The following is a 16,068-nucleotide window of genomic DNA, read 5'->3' on the forward strand; positions in this document are numbered from 1 at the left end:
GTGCAGGAGGGTTCCCCTTTCTCCACATCCTCACCAGCTTCTGTTGTTTCCTGAGTTGTTAATTTTAGCCACTCTGACTGGTGTGAGGTGGTATCTCAATGTGTGTTTTTTTTAATGTTTATTTATTTTTGACACAGATAGAGAGACAGAGCATGAGTGGGGGAAAGGCAGAGAGAGAGGGAGACACAGAATCCGAAGCAGGTTCCAGGCTCTGCGCTGCCAGCACAGAGCCCGATGCGGGGCTCGAACTCACAGACTGTGAGATCATGACCCAAGCCGAAGTTGGAAGCTCAACCTACTGAGCCACCCAGGCGCCCCAATGTGGTTTTGATGTGTATTTCCCTAGTGAGGAGTGACATTGAGCATCTTTTCATGTGTCTTTGGGCCATCTAGATGTCTTCTTTAGAAAATTGTCTATTCATGTCTTCTGCCCATTTCTTCACTGGATTATTTGTTTTTCGGATGTGGAGGTTGGTAAGTTCTTTATAGATTTTGGATACTAACCTTTTATCTGATATGTCATTTGCAAATATCTTCTCCTATTCCGATGATTGCCTTTTAGTTTTGTTGATAGTTTCCTTTGCTGTGCAGAAGCTTTTTATGTTAATGAAGTTGTAATACTTCATTTTTGCTTTCACTTCCCTTGCCTTTGGAGACCTGTCAAGAAGTTGTTGCAGCCAAGGTCGAAGAGGTTGTTGCCTGTTTTTTTCTCTAGGATTTTGATGGTTTCCTGTCTCACCTGTAGGTGTTTCATCCATTTTGAATTTATTTTTGTGTATGGTGTAAGAAAGTGGTCCAGTTTCATTCTTCTGCATGTTGCTGTCCAGTTCTCCCAGCACCATTTGCTAAAGAGACTCTGTTTTTTTCCATTGGATGCTCTTTCCTGCTTTGTCAAAGATTAGTTGGCCATACATTTGTGGGTCCAATTCTGGGTTCTCTATTCCACTGGTCTATATGTCTGTTTTTGTGCCAATACCATACTGTCTTGATGATTACAACTTTGTAGTAGAGTAGAGGCTAACGTCTGGGATTGTGATGCCGCCTGCTTTGGTTTTCTTTTTCAATATTACTTTGGCTATTCTGGGTCTTTTGTGGTTCCATGCAAATTTTAGGATTGTTAATTCTAGCTTTGAGAAGAATGCCAGTGCAATTTTGATTGGGATTGCATTGAATGTGTAGATGGCTTTGGGTAGTATTGACATTTTAACAATATTTGTTCTTCTAATCCGTGAGTGTGGAATGTTTTTCCATTGCTTTGTGTCTTCTTCAGTTTCTTTCATAAGTTTACAATAGTTTTCAGCATACAGATCTTTTACCTCTTGGGTTAGTTTATTCCAAGGTGTCTTATGGTTCTTGGTGCAATTGTAAATGGGAATGATTCCTTCATAACTATTTCTGCTGCTTCATTATTGGTGTGTAGAAATGCAACTGATTTCTGTACATTGCTTTTGTATCCTGTATCTTTGCCAAATTCACGTATCCATTCTAGCTTGGTTTTTTTTTGTTTTTTGTTTTTTTGGGTTTTTTTGGTGGAGTTTTGTGTTTTCCATGTACAGCATCATGTCATCTGTGAAAAATGGAAGTTTGACTTCTTTGCCAATTTGTATGGCTTTTATTTCATTTTGTTGTCTGATTCCTGAGGCTAGGACTTCCAATACTATGTTGAATAACAGTGGTAAAAGTGGACATTACTCTCATGTTCTGATCTCAGGAAAAACCTCTCAGTTTTTCCCCATTGAGGATGATTTTAGCCCTGAACTTTTCATATGTGACTTTTATGATGTTAAAGTATGTTCCTTCTATCCCGACTTTCTTGAGGGTTTTATTAAGAAAGGATTCTGTTTTTTGTCAATGCTTTTTCTGCATCTATTGACAGGATTGTATGGTTCTTATCCTTTCTTCTACTAATGTGATGTATCATGTTGATTGATTTACAAATATTGAATCAGCCCTGTAGCCCAGGAATGAATCCGACTTGATCATGGTGAATAATTCTTTTAATATACTGTTGAATTCAATTTGCTAGTATCTTGTTGAGAATTTTTGCATCCATGTTCATTAGGGACATTGGCCTGTAATTCCCTTTTTTAGTGGGGTCTTTGTCTGGTTTGGGAATCAAGGTAATGCTGGCTTCATAGAATGACTCCAGAAGCTTTCCTTCCATTTCTATTTTTTGGAATAACTTGAGAAGAATAGGTATTAACTATGTTAATACCTATAATCAGAAGCATTATAGAAGCCATCTGGCCCAGGACTCTTATTTTTTGGGAGATTTTGGATAACCGTTCAACTTCTTCGTTGGTTATGGGTTTCTTCAAATTTTCTATTTCTTCCCATTTGAGTTTTGGTAGTGTGTGGGTGTCTAGGAATTTTTCCATTTTCTTCTAGATTGTCCAGTTTATTGGCATATAATTTTTCATAGTATTCTCTAATAATTGTATTTCTGTGGTGTTGGTTGTGATGTCTTCTCTTTCATTCATGATTTTATCTATTTGGGTCCTCTCTCTTCTTTTTGAGAAGTCTGGCTAGGGGGTTATCAATTTTGTTTATTCTTTCAAAAAAACAGCACTTAGATTCATTGATCTGTTTGTTTGTTTGTTTTGTTTTCTATGTTTTTTATTTCTGCTCTAATCTTTATTATTTCTCTTCTGCTGATTTTGGGCTTTCTTTGCCACTGTCTTTCTAGTTCCTTTAGGTGTGAGGTTAGGTTCTGTATTTGGGGTCTTTCTTGCTCTATGAGATAGGCCTGGATTGCAGTGTATTTCCTCTTAGGACTGCCTTTGCTGCTTCCTATAGGGTTTTGACCGTCATGTTTTCATTTTCATTTGCTTTCATATATTTTTAAATCTCTTCTTTAATTTCCTGGTTGACCCATTTATTTTTAGTAGGATGTTCTTTAACCTCCATGTACTTGGAAGCTTTCTAAATTTTTTGTTGTTGATTTCAAGTTTCATAGTGTTGTGATCTGAAAATATGCATGGTATGATCTCAATCCTTTTATATTTGTTGAGGGCTGTTTTGTGACCCAGTATGTGATCTAGTTTGGAGAATGTTCCACGTGCACTCAAGAAGAATGTGTATTCTGCTGCTTTTGGATGAAAAGTTCTGAATATATGTTAAGTCCATCTGGTGCAGTGTCATTCAAGGCCATTGTTTCCTTATTTATTTTCTGCCTAGATCATTTGTCCATTGTTGTAAGTGAAAATATTAAAGTCACCTACAAATACGATATTATTATAAGTAAGTTTGCTTATGTTTGCGATTAATTGATTTATATATTTGGGTGCTTTCATGTTGAAGGCATAAACATTTATAATTGTTAGCTCTTCCTGATGGATAGACCCCTTATTGATATAATGCCCTTCTTCATCTCTTGTTACAGCCTTTGTTTTAAAATCTAGTTTGTCTGACATAAGTATGGCTACTCCAGTTTTCTTCTGACATCCAGTAGCATTATAGATCATTCTGCATCCCCACTTTCAATCTGCAGGTGTCTTTAGGTCTAAAATTTCTCTTGTAGGCAGCATATTGATGGATCTTGGTTTTTTATCCATTCTGATACCCTGTCTTTTGATTGGGGCATTTAGTCCATTTACATTCAGAGTGATTACTGAAAGATATGGATTTAGTGTCATTGTGTTTTCTGTAGGTTTTGTGCTTGTGGTGATGTCTCTGTCATTTGTAGTCTTTGCTGCTTTCCACTCAGAATCCTCCTTTGTATCTCCTGCATAGCTGGTTTAGTCATCATAAACTCCTTCATCATAAACTCCTTCAGTTTTCGTTTTTCTGGGAAAGCCTTTATCTCTCTTTCTATTCTGAATGACAACCTTGCTGGGTAAAGGATTCTTGGCCGTGTATTTTTCCTATTCAGCACATGGAATATTTCCTGCCACTAGATTGAGTTTTTAAATGTATGGGCAGGGAGTTGTAGAAGTTCTTTTCTGTTAGCAGCCATTCTCTAAGTTTTCATTTTAATTCCAGTTAGTTAGCATACAGTGTTATATTGTTGTAGACTTTGACTCTGGAGTTCTCTCTTGTCCAGCAAGAGAGTGGATGCAGAATTGAATATGAGAGAGGCTAATGTCTGGGAGGAGAGAAGAACCCCAAGCAAGGGTCTTTTCTCCATATTTATTAGGATCAGAAGGCTTACATATGTGATGGATGTGCAGAAAGAGACAATAAGACAGTGATCATTAACTCATGTATGTGAGAGAAAAGAGGTTTCAATGCGGTGTTAGGGTCAAGACAAATCAAAATCTCAGTGCCAGCAGTTGGGGTTTACTGCAGGCACCAGGCACCATGTCTGTTGATTTTAACTTTTCTAGGTGCTAAGACAGAGTATGCTACCTCAGGGTTAACAAGGCATATTTCTTGCTAATTAGCTCTGGGTGCTTTCACCCTGTAGAAGCTGTTTTGTTTCACTTAATGATTAATCTTGGGTGCTTTTGCCCTGTTGTGGCGGCTTTCTGCCTCTACCTATTCTCAGATGCTTTCATCCTGTGTAAGTGGCTTTCCACTCTATGCTTCGTTCTATCCTGGGTGCTTTCGCCCTATGGCGGCTTTCTGCCCTAAACCTTGTTAACCCTTGGTGCAAGCTCAGAGAATTCTTAAATTTATTCCCCACATTATATTATGTCATAGGTTCTGGGTCTGGAGTTCCCTCTTGTCCAGCAAGAGAGTGGACACAGGATTAAAATGCAAGAGAGGCTAATGTCCGGGAGGAGACAAAAGCTCTGAGTAAGGGTCCTTGCTCAGTTTTTATTAGGATCAGAAGGCTTACAAGCGTGATGGACATGCACACAGAAACAATGAAACCATGAACATTAACTCATGGGTGTGGGGGAAAGGGGGTTTTTGAAGATACATAGTGTTAGGGATTTGGGTCAGTACAAAACTAAATCCTGGTACTAGGCAGATGGTTGTTTATAGCAGGCATGAGGTACCACCTCTGTTTACCTAAACTTGTCTAGGGGACAAGAAAGACAGAGCATACTACCTCAGGGTCAACAACGCACTTTTCTTTTGCTAATTAGCTCTACTCCAGGCAACTTGGTGAGGTCTATAGCGCTGTTTACCTGTTTACCTATTTTGGTCCTTCCTGTGAAAGCAGCTTTCTGCTATTGTACTAAGTTAGGGGGCGCTTCCACCTTGAATACCTAATCTTGTAAGTTTTTATCCTAAGATTTCCTATTCCTATACCTTTGTCCTATACTGGGGACCTTTGCCCTGTTTACCTAATCTTGGATGCATTCATCCTGTGGCTATTTCTTTATGCCTTGTTAACCCATTGGTGCAAGCTTAGGGAATTCCTAAGCTTATTCCCCACAATATTAGTTTCAGGTGTACAATATAGTGATTCAACACTTCTATGCAACATCCAGTGCTCAACACAAATGCTCTCCTTATTCCTCATCACCTATTTAACCCATCATCCTACCCACCTCCCCTCTGCTAACCATCACTTCTCTATAATTAAGTCTGTTTGATTTTTTTCCCTCTATTTGTCCCTTTGCTGCTTTGTTTCTCAAATTCCACATATATCTGAAATCACGGTATTTGTCTTTCTCTGACTTATTTTGCTTACCATTGTACTCTCTAGTTCCATTCATGTCATTGCAAATGGCAAAATTTCATTTTTTTTTTTAACGTTTATTTATTTTTGAGACAGAGAGACACAGAGCATGAACAGGGGAGGGGCAGAGAGAGAAGGAGACACAGAATCGGAAGCAGGCTCCAGGCTCTGAGCCATCAGCCCAGAGCCCAACGTGGGGCTCGAACTCACGGACTGCGAGATTGTGACCTGAGCTGAAGTCAGACGCTTAACCGACTGAGCCACCCAGGCGCCCCGAAATTTCATTCTTTTAAATGGTTGAATAATATTCCATTGTATATATGTACACATCAACTTTATCCATTCACCAATTGATGGACACTTGGCAGTCATTCTCTTTGAAGCATGAGGTGAAATCATATGCTCACTGTGTGTATCTGTGTGTGGGTGTTTTAACGGACTTAGAAGAAGTAGTGAAGATTTGACCCAGGTAGAAATAAATATTAATACTAAGAAGGATTTTTATGCAATGGTGTACAATCACAAATGTGTATGTTAAGATATTTTACAAAGAGATGTTCAAAATTCAGTGGGTTAAATAGATAGAATTTTATTTTTCTCTCATATAATAGCCAAGGAGAATGCTCCAGATCACTTAGACACCTATGTTGCTTCTATTATTTTTGTTTTTGTTTTTGGTATTCCCAATGGTATTTTCTTCACATGCATGGTTGAAGTTGGGATGCAGGCAATTTTGGCTGTAGGGAAAGGGAAAGACCTTGGAAGAGCACATATGTAATACTTAAGTGTTCAAGACTGAAGTGGTACACATCATTTTGCTTGTATTCTTCTGGTGAGAACTTACTCATTGGAGATACTGGGAAATACAGTGACTGCCCATGGGCCCAGCTAAAACTCTGTAATTACAGGAAAAGGAAAATAATTTATTTTAGTGAAGAACCAGTAGTCCTCACCACAACATGGTTGTATGCTTTTCTCTAACAATATATGACTTAAATATAAGGAGAAAAAGGGCAGTTAATGAATACAGTAGTTTTTCCATGTAACTAAAAGACCAAAACCTTCAGGATATTGGCAATGGAGTGATTTGAAGTGATACTCCATCATATCTAAGCTGAAGAAGAAAATGAATAATCACAGCAGCCAACAGTTAGCATTTACTGAGCACTTACTCTGTGCCAGGTATTATTCTAATGTACTGACTTGTTTAATACTCATAACGATTTGAGGTAGGTAACATTATTCTACTTTATAACTGAGGAAACAAATACACAGAGAGATTAAGTAATTTGCCTCAAGTGACAAAGTATATTGGTGACAGAGCCAGGCTCTGAATGGCTGTTAAAAGCTATTTCTGCATCTTTTGAGACAAGTGTGGTTTTTTTCCCTTTATTTTGCTTATTCTATGAATTACATTATTTTTAAGTAAGCCGGTCCAGGCTTACTGGCGTAAGAGTCATTCGGTAATTATGTAACCTTCTTATATCTCTGGGTTTTGCTTGCTAATATTTCATTGAGAATTTCTGTGTCTATGTCAGAGGTCCACAAACTTTAAAGGCCAAATAGTAAATATTTTAGACTTTGTGGCCTATCATATAGTCTTTGTCACAACTATTTAGTTCTGCCTCTATAATGTAAAAGAAGCCATAGGCAATATATAATTAAACTGTTTTCAATCACAGGGACAGGAAAGCCACATTTGGTTTGAGGGCTTATAATTTTCTGACCTACAGTCTACATTCACAAGGGTATCTTCTTTTCATGTACTGTTCTTGTTAAATTTTGGTATCATTGTTATGGTGGCCTCACAAAGTAATCTGCAAATTTTTCTCTCCTCCATTGTCAGAGTTTCAGGGGTTCTTAAGATTCCTTAATCATATTTTAAAATGTCTGTAGGATCTATTGTCATATCCAGCCCCTCTTTCATTCATTCAAAATATTGGTTATTTCTATTCTGTCTTGATAAGCCTTCCTAGATCAACGAATTTTATTATTATTTTCAATGAATCAACTTTTAGCTGTATTTTCTCTGCTTTTTTCCATATTACTGATTTTTGTTCATTTTTTCCCCTTCTATTTACTTTAGGTTTAATTTGCTCTTTTTTGTCCTCTAGCTTCTTGAGGTGGTAATTTAGACCACTGATTTTAAACCCTTTTTCTTTACAGATTATTTATAAATTAATTACAAAGTGTTTAAAGCTATAAATTTCCCTCTAATTAAGCTGCTTTAGCTGCATCTCACAAATTTTAACTTGTGTGTCTTTATTACCAAAGAGAATACCTAAATTCTCTTTTTATACATTCTTTGACCCAAGAATTATGGGCAAGATTAATTTCCACATAATTTTCTAGATTTTCTAGATATGTTGTTATGGAAATTTAAGAACACTGTGGTCAGAGAGCATACTCTGTAGAATTTCAGTCTTCTGAAATTTATTGAGACCTAAGTTGTGGCCCAGCATATGATCTGTCAACATTTCATGTACACTTGAAAGGAATGTATAATTTGCAGCTGCTAGGAGTGGTATTCTTTAAATTCAGTTAAGTTAGTTGATGGTTTTGTTCAAGTAAAATGTATCATTTTTTTTTGTCTCTTATTCTTTAAGTTATTGGAAAACGGAGGTTAAACTCCCACTGTGATTGTAGATTTTTCTGTTTCTCCCTTTAGTTTTGTTAGTTTTTACTACATGTGTTCTGAAGATTATTTGGTGTGCATTTAGGAGTATGTCTTCCTACTGAAAGGGTCCTTTTACCATTATGAAACATCATTCTTTATCTTCACCAATACTTCTTTTTTTGAAGTCTGTCAGAAATTGCCTGCTGTTTGCCTGGTGCTTTTTTTTTTTTTTTAAATCCTTTTTACTTTCAATCAGTATCGTCTTTATATTTAAAGTGTGTCTCACTGTTTCTGGTCAGAAATCAGTCTTCTTTTGGATCTTTGCTTCTTAGACTTTTTTCTGTGTTTGCTTTTAAGATTTTCTTTGTTTCTTTAGTGTTCAGGAGTTTTCACTACTGTATACCTAAGTATGATGTTCTTTGTATTTATTCTGCTTAGGGTTTGCTGAACTTAGAGGGCCCGTAGGTTGTCCATTTATTTTTCCACACCAAATTTGATATATTTTGTCATACTTTTCTAAAATTTTGTCCTGTCCTGTTTGTTCTTTACTTCTTTTTTAAAATGTATATTTATTGTAGAGAGAACATGAGTAGGGGAGAGGGGCCGAGAGGGAGAGACAGAGAATCCCAAGCAGGCTCCACACTCAGTGTGGAGAAGGATGCAGGGCTCAATCCCACAACCTTAGGATCATGATCTGAGCTGAAATCAAGAGTTAGATCCTGAAATGACTGAGCCACTCAGATGCCCGTCTTTCTTTTCTTCTTAATAATGACTCACATTGTCTTGGTTGTTCTGTTCATACTTATTCAACCATGTTTCTCTGTTAGAGTTGACATTTTCTATTAATATGGTTTCAAGCTGATTTTCATTTCCAATAAACTGTTACAATTGTGGAGGACATGAGGGCAAGACCAATACCAATTATTCTATCATGGCTGGATGTATAAGATTCCTACTCAAAGTCCACATTCTCAACCACATTAGTAAATTACCTCTATGAGAGGATTCCATATTATAGAAAAAAATGTTAAATGGAAATATGTTCTAATGTGGAAAAATATCAACAGGGATTAGAGAATGAGAGAGCTGAAAGAGATTGTTGTTAGAGAGTGGGAGGTGGAACACATGATAACAAGATCCTACAGGTATGGATGGCTGAAATAGAATAGTAATAGTCTATATTTTGTAGAAAGGGAAAAGAATGACCTGATAGCCACCAGGTCATCTTTGATGGCAAGAACTAGGTGAATGATGATGGAAAATAAGCAAACACCTAACAAAAAAAGGAAAACAGGAAAGCAGGACAGGTAAATTTTGAGAAACTATCATGAGTTTGGTTTTGGATAAATTTAAGATTTTCTGAAAAATTTTTTTTGATGTTTTATTTCTTTATTTTTTGAGAGTGAGAGACAGAGCATGAGCAGAGGAGGGACAGAAAGGGAGACACAGAATCCAAAGCAGGCTACAGGCTCTGAGCTTCAGCACAGCGCCTGACACAGGGCTCAAACCCACAAGCTGTGTGTGATCATGACCTGAGCTGAAGTTGGATGCTCAACTGACTGAGCTACCCAGGCGGCCCTAAAGTTTTGTTAGAAAAAAAAAAAAAAAATCTATAGGATATCCAGGGAACTGTCTGAGTAGGCAATTGAAAATACAGATCTGTTGCAAGGAAAAGATGGAGATACAGATCTGGAAGTTATTACCATAAAGATTATTATTGAAGCAATAGTACTGGATGAACTAATCTAAGAAGAACAAATACCTGTAGAAGAGAGATCTAAGGTAGAAACTAACCTAGGGAATCCCAATATGTTATAGGTAGGCAGACAAGAATACTAAGAATGGATGTTCAAAGAAGTAAAAGGCAATATAAAGAGGCAATGTGCTTTAGCAGTTAAGGGCATGGACTCTTGAGTCAGTTCAAATCCCAGCTCTTATACTTATAAAGCTACATGACCATGAGAAAAATTATTTAACCCATCCGTGCCTGTTTTCTATAAAATACAGTGATAAATACTGGCACCTTCCTAATGAGAAACGATCACAATAGCTCTAGAGGCTCATTCTGCCTCCAATCTCCTGTCCTCTCAAACTTTTAGTAGCAGAAAAGGCAGCTGGATCAACAAATCTGAGCTAGCTTAAGAGAGGAACAGAAAGGTTCCCCCTCTCTAACAAGGCTACTCCATCTACAAATAAGTTTCCATTAGTGCACAGCTACATAAATATTCCCTATCTCAGCCCAATAATAAATATGTAGACTCTTATGGAGGCAGGGTTCCTTTCCACTGGAACTTTGAACACAGTATATGCAGACTATGCCTAAGCTGTGTAGGACCGGAGAGTTTGAGGGATTGTGTGCCCTCTACTACTGCCCTCTCTGTAAACTTTCCTCAATAAACCATCTTACATCTAGCTCATGTGGTACTACGGTGTTGTGTTGCATGACCTCCTTGAAAGATATTTCCTCATAGGTTGTTGCTATCCTTGTTCCTCTTTACAAATATAATAATACTTGTAAAGTGTCTACAACATTGCCTGGCATATGCATAATAGTATGTATTATGTAAAGATCAGCTATTTGTTTCTAAAAGGAGAATCAGGAAAGACTGGCAGTGTTCTGGAGTCAAAGAGATAACAATACAAAATATCAAAATAAAGAATGAAAATAGGACACTGGGTATGGCAACAGAGTAGTAAAAGCCAGATTGTATTAGTTTAAGGATTGGGTTGGAAGTAAAGAGTAAAACAGTGAATACAAACTATTTTTTCTAAGAAATTTGGTGGCAAAAAAAAAAAAAAGATAAAGTACATTGGTTAGCACTTTTTTGCTTGCAAGCGACAGGAATCCAGTTTGAACTAGCTTTATAAAAGGACTTACTATAAGAATATTGTGATGTCTCAATAATGTGGCTGAATCTCAAAATCATGTGAAACCAAGATCTTCAGTTATTCTTTTTCTTGTTCCTTTTGGTAGGTTTGTTTTATTTTTCCTCCTCTTTTCTCCAGACTAGTTGCGTTGCTGCTTTGGCCCACATGGTAGGAAAGATGGCTATAAAGAGCTCGGGAGTCTTGTATTTTATTGTTCAGGCATGCAGTGGAATTTGTTTGCAGTTTCAGCTTCAAAATTCTTTTTTTTTTTTAATTTATTTTGAGAGAGAGGGAGAGAGAGAGACAGACAGACAATGAACAGGGGAGGGGCAGAGAGAGAAAGGGAGACAGACTCCCAAGCAGGCTCTGCACTGTCAGAGCAGAGCCCACTGTGGGGCTCGATCTTACAAAGTGTGAGATCATGACTTGAGACGAAATCAAGATTCAGAGGCTTAACCAAATGAGCCACCTAGGCGTTCCTCAGCTTCAAAATTCTTAAGGAAGGACCCTGACCCTGCTTAAACTAAGTAGCCAGGGATGAATGAATCAACAGTATCCAGGGATACATAAAGGAAATTGAGGGAGATTGGACCTGATGATCTCCTATGAAATAAGTTGCTAACTTATTTCTTTAGAGTATAGGAGATGTAGTAAAGGGGGTAGTTGAAAATATAAATATTAATATACCTGTCAAGAGGAAGAGGAAGGAAGGTAGGAGGAAAAGGTTAAAGTTTGTCAAAAATAAGAGTCCAGCTCAGACTGGAAACTAAATTAATGAAGGTGTCAGATGTACAACGTGACTACACAGTAATGCTCACTACTCCATGAACAAGAGTTCATAAGGCACATGGTAGAAACTTGGGGGAAAGGGAAATAAGGTGCTGGCTAAAAAGACTGAATTAGTAATTTAACTCTTAGAGTCAAATCACTAGTAGGTAGAAGTAAAAAGATGAACTTTATTCGATTCCTGACAAGTAATTACAAATTCTCAATTAGTGTTATTCAAGTGGTACTGTCAACATTAATGGCTTTAATGTTTACCTGTTAGAAAAAATGAACTCCACATTCTTTCTAAGGACACATTCTAACATTCTAAGGATAAAAATATTTGGTCTAATCTTGAGAGGTTTTTAAATTTGAGGGTTTAAATATGTCATCTTAATTTTGCTCCATTATTTTTATTCTACCATAAAGCTGGCCATGTATAAATAGGGTCACTAACCCCAACTCCATCTCACGAGACTTAGAAAATCAGTTTATTTGGAACACATTCTTGTGTCATTATGTTAAATAATTCCACTTGTAAAACAGGAATAATAATAGTATATACCTCATAAAATAAGATTATGTGAATTTAATGAGTTGACAAATAGAAAGTGCCTAGAATAGTGACTAATAAATGGCAAACACTCAACAAAAGCCAGCCTTATTAGTACAATTATGAACCTGTGGCAGAAGGACTTTTTAATTCATGTTACTTATTTGAAAAATAAAGTTGATTAAGTGTCCAACTCTTGATCTCAGGGTCATTGATCTCAGGTCTTGATCTCAGGGTCATTAGTTCAAGCTCCACACTGGGCTCCACACTGGATGTGGAGCCTATTAAATAAACAAATAAATAAATAAAACAAAAATAAAGTATTACTAGAACAATAAGCAAATAATATGGTAATCTAAATTGAAAATATAAATGATTTAATGTACTTATTAAGCATTTTAGCAGTGATTTTTACATAAAAAACAAAGACAAGGAAAGTAGCAAGTTTAAACCAAAAATGAGTAATGAATTAACTTCCGCAAAAATAAAAAGCTTTCGAAGAACTTTCTTTAAATATACTGAAATATAAATTTATTCAAAAGCAATAAAATAACAGCTTCTATGAAGTATGAGCTACATGTAATAAATACAGTACCAAAAATCTCATTTTTCATCATATCAACATCTTCTTTTAATTACAACTTTTCTCCCTGGAATATTAAAAAAAAAAGATTAGTTTTTGAAATATTCTTATATTAATTTAGTATTAATGTCCAGTATAATAATCAGGAACATAATTTAAAGCAAGAGTGGGAAATGCTTACTCAATTAAACATGAATCAGAAAAAGTAAGAAATGGACCACATGAAATGTAAAAAGCAAGTAATTCTGGTTGGGGGGCATTGGGAGGGAGTGCAAAGTTTAAATTGATTTAAAAAACAAAAACAGAGGACACAATAAAAATAAAATATTTAGACACTGGTGTCACATTATGGTTTGAGGGCACAGTAAGGAAGATAGAGGAAGGGCTACATGAAAAAAGTCAGTGAAAAAGAGGGAAGAGAAAAAAAGCAAAAAGAAAATGACAAGAGAAATATTTGCATCAAAAAAGAGCACAACATACAGAAGTAGAAAAATACTGGGAAAAGGCCCAGAAGATTCTCAAAATACAAGTCAAATACTCTTGTCACACCTTGGTCTTTACTTAGGCCAGGGATTTGAAAATGTTATTATGTCTCTGGTATTGCCTGTAATCTTGCTATCCATCCCTGTTTTCCCTATAGCTGACTTTCTCAATTTTTGTTTTTCATCTTATTGCATGGCATATGGACCATATTTGCAAATGACTTTTCCTTTTTGGAAATAAGATGATTATAAACAATACTTCTTACAACTTCGTAATAAGCTGTGAATTACCTAATTAATCAGTATTCACAGCGCAGTATTCCACTGTTCAGATCTAAAACAGGAGTTTTTAACTTGGTATCTGTGAACTCCTTGATAATATGTTCAAAATTTTGTGTATGTGTAATTTTTTGTGTGACTTATGAAGGTTTTTTTTTTTTTACCAGAAAACTGCTGTGTTAGAGGCTTTATGGTGAATGAACTGCCAACATAGTTAACTGTTAGGAAAATCAGTATTTGGGCTATAACATAAGTAAAAGAGATAACTAACACTTATTAAGTACTTCTCACATAGTCATTTCTAGTTTTTTTCTGCTGTATCAATGGACTTTAAAACTGCACTCTCTGGAGCACAGCTGGATTAAGGCCAACTGATGCCCTCAACATAACCCAACAATGATGCCCCCTCTCACCTTTCCATTGCTTAAAATAAAGAGCTTAAGGATTCTTCACACAAATCAGAGCATGACTTAAATGCCAGCTGGTGTTACTCTCTACAAAAGTGAAACTCACACCGTAAGTCAGAAACAAATGTAATTTCTTGATGACACCTTCAAACCAAATTTAAACCTAAGGCACTCACTATACCAAAGAAAAAGATAGTTTAACAGTGCACACACATTAAACTGCAACATGGCAGATAAAGACAATTACAAAACAATCTACTACACTCAAGTGTGGCAGTGAAAGAGTTAAGGGCATGATAGCTAGGACAAAACACTGTGGTACTCCCTTTCCCTTGGTGCCCTAATCTCAGGCTTATGTTCCTTAAAGATTAATCCAGGCCTGCTCTGAACTCTTTGCATAAGCAGACATGTAAGAGGGTGAGCAAGTAAGTAACTGGGCAAAGGTCAGCCACAATCCACTTTTAATCAGATAAATTAGCTTTGTATCTGATTGCCATATTTGGGTTTCTTTATAACATTCTGTTTAAATAACAGTTTCGTTGGCTTAAAAAAGGTTAAAATTTCTGCTTTTATACCAGAGACAAACGCAGTGTTATACTTTAGTGTGGGTGAGGTGAGCTAAGGGCAAGAAATGGCCTGTAGATCAAGGTTCTACAACCCAATTTAAAATATGTCAAGTTTTACAAATTTTACACTTATTAATGCAATGTACATGTAAATGATCATGAAGTTAGACAATAAAACCATAGTAAGTCAAAGTTTCTTTCAATAGTAGCAGTCCTTGCTCTGAATTTTCTCACCTTCCATTAAAAGAAAAAAAAAAAAAGGAGTCCCTACAGAGAAAGTATTGGGAAGATGTCTTCAGGTACCTTTCCCTTAAGTTTAAGGTATAATGGCAAGTGATGGCCATCTAAGAACTGAGTAAAACCCACAGATGAGCATTTGTCAAGCATTTGTCCCAGCATGGGTCCCACAGAAGTACAGAATAGAGTTCTGAGCAACCCAAAGAACCAGCCCCTTCTTTTCAAGACAAAATTAAACCAACACAGGTAATGCAATTGAGTCTCATGAGCTATGAGGCCCAGGTGAGATTACGTTAAGGCTCCCGACTATGGTTAATGCATTTAAAACTCAGTAGAGCATCACTAGCAATGAACAAAGCTACAATGTGAACAGAATTTAACTTTGGCTGGATTTTCTTAAAAAACTGGCTATAGTATTTTGCATATTTGATTTTATTAGTATTTTGCATGTTTTAATTTGGCTCTGAGCTTCCATTAAAACAGAATAGGTAAAATGAATTATTCAAATGCATCTATTTATTCCAATGACCTATAGACTAAGATATTCTATCAATCAGTTTTGTAGTAACTTTTAAGTCCTAACCTCTTAATCTCTAATTTACTAAGCAGTTGCAAGACCAAACTATGTAATTAAACAGTACTGAAGACAATAGAAACACAACTATGAAATTAGTGTATCAACAGTGGTTAAGAACAAAGCCTCATCTATATAATGGGGATAATAATAGTATCCCCTAGCACCTAGCCACCAATTGGGTGGCTCAGTTGATTAAGAGATTCTTGATTTTGGCTCAGCTGATGATCTCACGGTTCTGGAGTTTGAGCCCCATGTCCAGCATTGGGCTCCACACTGACAGTGTGGAGCCTGCTTGGGATTCTCTCTCTCCCTCTCTGCCCGTTCCCCCACTCTCTCTCTCAAAAATAAATAAATTTTTTTAAAAAATTAAAAAAATAGTCCCCCCTACAATAGAAGAAGTATTTGGTACTATTTGGGTACTAATAGTACCAATCAATAAAGATTAAATGAGCCAATTTATGTAAAGCAAATAGTGCCTGCATATAGTACTAATGCTTGTGTATTACTATGATTACAATTTGTCACTGTACTAATCAAGTTTATTCTAAATAAATCAAGGTCT

At 36.4% G+C, this 16,068-nt stretch overlaps 1 protein-coding gene across 10 annotated transcripts in view; it reads right to left on the bottom strand.

The window, feature by feature from the left end:
* Positions 1 to 6,093: 6,093 nt before the first annotated feature.
* The window catches only part of CCDC18 (coiled-coil domain containing 18), a 123,641-nt gene continuing 113,666 nt past the window's right edge, over positions 6,094 to 16,068 (bottom strand). For 6 of the 10 annotated variants that reach the window (XM_047870233.1, XM_047870241.1, XM_047870235.1 and 3 more), the window contains one exon: positions 6,095 to 6,468. In XM_047870233.1, the coding sequence (XP_047726189.1) occupies positions 6,271 to 6,468 (198 nt within the window). In that variant the 3' untranslated portion in view covers positions 6,095 to 6,270. Of the gene's footprint in view, positions 6,469 to 12,866; positions 13,026 to 16,068 lie in introns of those variants that run through there. The other 4 variants (XM_047870237.1, XM_047870238.1, XM_047870240.1 and 1 more) reach the window with 3 other exon arrangements.

This window comes from Prionailurus viverrinus, chromosome C1, assembly GCF_022837055.1.
Source record: "Prionailurus viverrinus isolate Anna chromosome C1, UM_Priviv_1.0, whole genome shotgun sequence".
In the NCBI taxonomy this organism is placed as follows: Eukaryota; Metazoa; Chordata; class Mammalia; order Carnivora; family Felidae; genus Prionailurus; species Prionailurus viverrinus.